Source organism: Penaeus vannamei, chromosome 9 (genome assembly GCF_042767895.1).
Source record: "Penaeus vannamei isolate JL-2024 chromosome 9, ASM4276789v1, whole genome shotgun sequence".
In the NCBI taxonomy this organism is placed as follows: Eukaryota; Metazoa; Arthropoda; class Malacostraca; order Decapoda; family Penaeidae; genus Penaeus; species Penaeus vannamei.
Window position 1 is genome coordinate 32,566,538 of NC_091557.1, and position 7,500 is coordinate 32,574,037.

Here is a 7,500-nt window from a genome sequence, read left to right on the forward strand (position 1 = left end):
TATCACCATAAAAAATTCAAATGTAACATAGATAATTTTCATATACTGTCTTAAAAATATATACAACTGTTAACCCATTGCCAACAGGATAATGTAATGTTTACTGTATTTTTGTCTAAAAAATATCTGGTTCCACAAACATTCTGACCCCAAGGAGGCAATTACTATACGTTATGACCTCACCTGATTACCCTTTCCTGGAGTTCTTATGAAAAAATTTTCAACAACACTATCAATATCGTTGCTATTATTAATATAGCTATTGTAACTCTTACAATGTTATCAACATTACTATCAGTAATAAAAGATAAGAGAATATATCAGAAAACCATGGAAACTGGTGAGCAGGTGAAACAGGTAGTACACGTAATTGACTCCTTGGTGACTTTCCATTTGTGGAATCCTCTACATGTGTAGGCAATAAATAAACTAAACTCACAGTAGGCATGATATGTGTCTACATAAAATCCTTCGTGGCACTGGTATAGCAAGTATATGAATGTATTGATCAGTGGCATTTCAGGATAATGCAAGAACATAATGAAAAGCTAAATCTTGATTGGGAATCATTCATCACTAAAAATACAAACTGGATGCACTTATGATCAAAACAGAATGAAAATTGTATTAAGACAGAATTTAGGATAAAAAAAATATATATATAAATAAATAATAATTGGCAAGGAAAAAAAATATATATAAATAAATAATAATTGGCAAGGAGCACATGTCATTCACAAACAAGTTGCTATAGTGAGGGATGAATTACTTTGATAAGGTCAAAAGCCAAAATGGTTTAGATTGAAGAGTTTCAAGCCAAAGAAACCTTACCTCCATGCATTGCCACTGATTACTTGAGAGCTGACGACAGGCTTGTGCTAAGGAGACAATGGTACCTGTGTGGCCGGTTGAAGCTGCAACTTCAACAGTTTTTGAGGCTTCATTGAACACATCCTCAAACTGTAATTTAGCAATAGAAAGACATTATCAGTGTACACAGAGATGAGAATGATGTCTCAGTATGTTAAACAAATAATACAGACAATAAAAGTTATTTCAAAAATATATAAACATGCTAAAGTAATCCATTCAAACTGTAAAAGAAAATTTATTTGACTGCAAGAAAGAAAAGACTCAGTATAAATATTGCTTTCCTCGATTTACTGAGCATTCTCAACCAAAATGCATACAAATAACCTACACACTTTTTAATAAGTTTATTATTTACCTGTTCTTTTGCCTGAAATACACACATATCCACTTACATTTTCCTTGTCCTTCCAGCAGGTTAAAATGCGTTGAACTGCAAAATTACAGTGCTTGCTCTGCACTAATGCCTTGATGTGTCCTCTGAGATACTGATCAAACACCAACTTTTGCTGTGTACTTGATGAGCACTTGATCAAAACCTGTTCAGTAAACAAGAACTAAATAAAAAACAATATAGACAACAAAGTTGTACAATTGCACATGTTATACATTTCTGCATATAAAGGATGAATACTGTTGTGTGAATAATGCATACATGAATGTATATTAAATTTATATACAATTGTCTAATACATTTTTATACTAATCTAAATAAATTCTCCGATATATATTTCTGCTTGCCTAAAATAGACAATAGTCTATGACTGTCCTTTGCAATTTTGTCTATCATTATCATGGAGCTAACATCGACATGGGCCCATAGCCGCATCCACCCTTCGTTTCCATCTATAGGGGTCCCTTATGGCAAGCTGCCAGGTAGGGACTAGGCCTACCTCGAGCTCCTTACAACAGGTTTGATCAATCTGCCCAACTCAGGCTTATAGCCTGAGTTGGCGAGCACGGATTGCGCAGGTAACGGTGCAACTGTTGGTTGGACACATGGTCCCACCCGGTGCAAGGACCTATTACAGAAGGTATCTAGATGATACTCCAAGGCGCAGGAAATGTCTAGTTCTCACTACTGTATAGCAAAACTGGCATTATCAGGGCCTTGAAAACACACAGCTTGGTCCTTCTGCACAGGAGTGTTCATGTGCGCCTGGCTTACAAACCATACACCTATCAGAATGGCTGCTCATGTAAGCCACATTTTGGGCCACATAATGGCACTGATGCATCCACATCCTAAATGGGTTAATACTTCTTTTTAGCATCATTACCTACACAATTGTTTATGCTGCAGATAAGAGAGTAAATATAAGATAAAGAAAACTTGGTGCATCCTTCTGATTTGCTGGAACATGATAATTCATCCATTTCCTTTATTTCTGCTGCCATAATTAATTGGAAAATATAAATAGCACCAAACACTTGGGCAACAGACAGAACAACAGTAAATGTAGGTGAAATATTTACATATAAAGATATTAAGTGTTTATCATCCTCATCATAATATACGTGAGATTTACTATAGTATCTTTTTCACCATGTTATCAAGAGGAATAATCATAGTCTATTACGTTAGTTTTAGATGTGCTAGCATTGATATGTGGCAACAGTGTGAGTTATAAATGAAGCTGCAAAGGACAGTCTTCAGGCTTGTATCCTAGTTTAGTGTTCGGGAATGCTTTGTATCAGTACTGCAGCACAGGGTCAGAGCATAACCATTCAGTGCTTTGGGGGATTATATGGGACTGGCTCACTTGTGGTCACTCCTAAGTGTGTGGGTGTACAGGGTGTACATGAGATTATAATAGACATTGTATTGCCATGGTTTATCATTGCAATTACAAATAAAGACTGCAATGTGTGTGTGTAGCTAGTATATCTATGTGTTTATGTTATCATCAGCATCAGTCATATTAGAGAATATTAATATTGCCTATGGGTTCTTGCACTTTATTTATAAATTTTTCTCTATTATAGATTCTTTATATATTCTACATATCATCTGTGTGTGTTTAGGGGGGGGGGGGGGGGATCAGTGCCTGGGAAGGATAGGTGGTTCAGCATATATGTCTACATGGTCAGTTTTGGAATAATGTCTGTATTCTGAAATCATACTATGAGTCTGATCACGTAAATGAGCCATTAGAACTTGCATGAATAACAGATCTGATTTTTTTTTTTCTACATATTCATAGGGATTGTATATGTTAAAAAAACTTTCTTCCCAATTACAAATATATGCTATTGTAACTTATCTTAACAATTCACATATGATTATCATAGCTAATCAAATTGCTATAGAATGTCTATGACTTATATTAAAATATAAAGTTCTAAAAATCAATTTCATCATAGATTACCAGTGAAAGCTATTAAAAAAAAAAAAAAGTTAAAACAGCACGCATTTCCCACTGTGCAATCATCAACTGATGTAAAACTGATCCCTATGAACACAACATATACTATGATGTAAAATAAAACTATCCAAGACTACCTTTCCAGAAAAAGATGGTAGAAGAATAACCTAGGCTATACTAAAACAACTGTGTTAGATTTACTTTACCTCTAGCAGACGAGTGGCAGAATTACTTTGGAACAAGAGAGGGAGATTTCCAATAACCCCTTCTTCCTCCTCTTGGTCACACTGACTGGGGGATATACCACTAAACCCATGGTCTAAAATATGGCTCACAACAGCATGGCATAATTCTTTGTTAGTATCATATAAAGCTAGCAGCAAGGTCTGTGCCACCACTGAACTGCAGTTATATGTAACTATACCTGGTTTCAAATAAGAGAGAGAATACCATAATTAATTAAAAGGTTAACAAAATGTGACAATTTCTGACATTTTTCATCTGAATAATCAATTCCACTATAATCTCTAACAATAAAATAATGTTTTTTCCTTGAAAATGACATTCTGCCCAAATATTCTTCATCTTGATTCTATTAACAAGCATAAATATCAACATCTGCTATATCATAATAAAATATTGAAAAACTATCAAATAACACTTAGGGTAAGTAATAACCTTACCCGAGATGTCAGGTAGCCTGGTAAACCTCTCTGCAATATCTGGAAGTACTGAACTTAATACTGCAGGTACTTTTAGCTCCTCCCCTTCTTCTCTGAATAGGCCATGATTACTCTGTGACTTTTGTTTGCTTTTAATTATGTTTTGCACATCAACTGCCGAACAAACCATAATGATAGAACAAATAATGTGACTTGCATATGTGTCCCAAATGAAGTCTTCTAAATTGTTGTAAACAAATTTACTAATCTGAAAAAGAAGAAGAAAAAAATTATGTTAATGAAATAAGTACAATTGCTTTTTTTTATTTAACCACATGCAATTCGAGCCTAGCAACCATTACTCTTTGATATGTACAACTATCAACTAACCTTCTCGATGAATGATATGAATTCTTCTTTTACTTCCTTTGTAACTGGAATACTTTTTTCTGTAACTTCATTGGTCTCCTCATTCTCCTCAAACCTCATCTGTGTAGCATTTTCCTAAAATGCAAAATAAATGCTGAAAAAAAGAAAAAGAAAAAAAAGAAAAAAAAAGAAAAAGAAAAAAAAAAATAGTTCCCCTTAAAACAATAAAACAACACTATAAATCTGTTAGTCTAATATACAATAGAGCAAAAAATAAAAGAAAGAAAGAAAGAAAAAACATACCTGTGAATATTTAAGGGCTAGAGCTAATAATGTCTGCATTACATGCGAGGCAAAAGGATCCACACATGTTGAGCGTATATCTTCTTTAAAGACCCGAGTGAACTCCACCACCTGACATACATCTGCCATGGGGAGTGCATGGTCTAACACCCGTGATATGATCTGATTGCCGGCCAGACTTTTTTCTTGCCCTTCACGCTGTAATTCACGGAAGAAGTTACGGACCAAAATCTCTGAAAACAAGAAAAATAATGCTAATGGTTAAACAAAGCAAATAACAGTTCTTATAGTACTACATAAGAGTATAGCAGTGAAACGTGTAATATGTTAATGATTAGATGTGCTACATAGCAAAAGTTGTACTGCATTTTAGGATAGTATGGTGTTGAAAAGGGTAAAGAGGATGACTAAATGGGGTAAAACAGAGATTGGTAAAAGGGGACAGGGGGGGGTCAAGTACAATTAGATAAAAGGGAAGATACAGGTCTGTGAGAACAGAAACCAGTAATATTTCAGTTGAAGCTTTATTATGAAATAAGCAATAAGTTTTAAACTAAAAATGGGTATTGGAGACGTAGGAGGGGAAGAATTAGTCAGTGGTTTATGGATATATAGCAAAATAAATGTGCTAGACATCAAATTTCATATAACCCTATAGAAAGGCATAGTAGTGAAAGGGTAAACCAGGAGAGTAGTCCATGATATGCAATACATCAAAAGTCATATAGTAGTTCAGGATAGTAGGATATTAAAAGGGGTAAATGAGTTAAAGAAGAAATTATCAAAATGGTAATTAGACAAAAATTGGTATTGGAATGGTATTGTTGTGAGCTGTGACAAATAGGACTCACATGTGTATCCATAAAGGAACAGAAGGGATATCAAGTAAGGAAGCAGGGGGGATAGGGTGTGTTGGGAGGGAGTGAGAGGAAGGGGTGTAAGGGAATGATGAATAGGAGGAGGATGGCAGTCACTCTGAGTGTAGAGAGAATGGTTAATGGTTAATGGATGAAACAAATAAAAGTGCTAGACATCTGAGGTCCTACAGCACTGTGGTAAAGTACTGTGGTAAAAACAGTAATGAGTTATAGATTAGTAAAAAGTTTTAAATGTCAAAGGTTATAGTGCTATAGGATAGTATGACAGGGAAAAGGGTAAAAATAAGGAGAGGATGGGGTTTGTTGGGAAACTGTAGGAGAAAGAGGCATAAGGGGAACTTGTGGGGTAGGAGGATGGATATCAGCAAATACTTTGAATGTAGAGGGACTAGGAATAGACGGATTGGAGGGTGAATGAAGGAGCGGAACATTTTCTTGGGTCATGTAGAGGAATTTTTTAATGTCTGCAAGAGTTTCTGGAGGAGATTTGGGTAGGGAGATCCGAGAAAAAAAAAGATCTCTTGTGAGGAGGAGAAGAGGGGATAGATGTTTGAGGAGCAGAGGAAAAGGAGTGTGTAGGAGAGGGCGAAAATGGAGTACAATGTTTAGGTTGTCTGGTGCGACGCGTAAAGTGAGGGGGATGAATGGTAGGTATCGGAGAATTGGTAGAGATTGGAGTATCTGGATTTAGAATGGAAAAGGGATTTGACTTTGGGATAGGGAGAGTAGAGGTAGGAAGGTTTAGAGTAGAGGGAAGAGATAGCAGGGGATATGCAAAATCATCTTGTAGAGACTTTTTTGAACAGGTAGAGAGAGAAAAACCTCATTGTCGTGCTTCCTGTCTAGCCTATTGTAGAGTGATGCCTAGTTTGAATCTAAGAATTGCTACCTCACATTCGAGCTTATAGGTAGGGCAGCTCGTATAAAATACATTATGGGAGTCACCACAGTTGACACACTTATGTGACTGAGCAGAGTAATTTGAATGGTCATGACCAGGATGGGTACAAAGAAGGCAGTGGGCTGTGGAGCAACAGTCTTTGGTTAGGTAGCCAAAACGCCAACATTTCTGACACTGACGAGAAAGGGGTCAATATGGACGGATATGGTAAGACAATCCACCAATATAAACTGCATGGGGGAGGTTATGTTTACGGAAGTATCACTGTATCAGGGCTCCCGCTCCGACTCAGCAGCGGGCCACGGCCAGCGTACAGGCAGTGTCCAGGCCAACAAAGCAGGCCATGGCCAGCGTGCAGGCTGTGTCTGGGCCAACCCAGCAGGCTGATTTTGTAGCCACCCAGAAATTTTTATTTTCAGCTTCAAATTATACCGGCGGTAGTGGGTTAAGGGATTTATACAATCTTAATACCAAAAGGTGCAGAATGCTAAAAACCACACGATATCCAAATTTAAAGCAAATCGGTAAGATGATTTTTTTTTCATTAATATTAATCTTTTATACCCCCTCACCCTCCCATTTTCCCCTCCCAATAACCCCAATTTAGGAACAATTCCCTTAAAACATTTTTTGTCCTGATTTTACACATTTTTGTTCTCAATTCTCATTTAAGCCTGTTTTATCCCACAATTTCCCGGATATAATTCATGCCTTCCCCTGCTACCAGGACTATTAATTCAAGATTGTCGATGGAAATGGTAATCAGATCTCCTAAATTATTCATTAATACCAAAAACAACAGAAAATTTACAGTGGATGACAATCAGGATTACAATTAAAAAAAAAGTGTATGGGATGATTACCTTGACATAAACTGAAACACTTTTCATCTTTGGTAAAAGGTGCACAAATTTAAAATATTGGAGCTACATGACAGACCATATAACTCATTACTGCAATATGTCAACTAGTTCATGAATTACTACATGCTTGTGAAAAGGATTATTCTGTAATTTTCAATAATCTCCTAATTCATAAATTTTATAAATTCTTTCATTTTTATTAAAACTTATTTTGATAGTTATTCATGCTATTCTATACAAAAACCTTCTGCACATGCCAGCTGGACTTTCAGAAGCTTGATTCATAAT

The 7,500-nt window shown here is 36.0% G+C and overlaps 1 protein-coding gene across 3 annotated transcripts in view; it reads right to left on the bottom strand.

The window, feature by feature from the left end:
- The window catches only part of LOC113822003 (nucleolar protein 9), a 23,807-nt gene that overhangs the window by 7,496 nt on the left and 8,811 nt on the right, over nucleotides 1-7,500 (bottom strand). For all 3 annotated transcript variants that reach the window (XM_070125579.1, XM_070125580.1, XM_070125581.1), the window contains 6 exons: nucleotides 4,571-4,803; nucleotides 4,289-4,402; nucleotides 3,920-4,166; nucleotides 3,443-3,660; nucleotides 1,266-1,409; nucleotides 832-960 (listed from right to left, as the gene is read on the bottom strand). In XM_070125579.1, coding sequence (XP_069981680.1) covers nucleotides 832-960; nucleotides 1,266-1,409; nucleotides 3,443-3,660; nucleotides 3,920-4,166; nucleotides 4,289-4,402; nucleotides 4,571-4,803 — 1,085 coding nt within the window. The remainder of the gene's footprint in view (nucleotides 1-831; nucleotides 961-1,265; nucleotides 1,410-3,442; nucleotides 3,661-3,919; nucleotides 4,167-4,288; nucleotides 4,403-4,570; nucleotides 4,804-7,500) is intronic.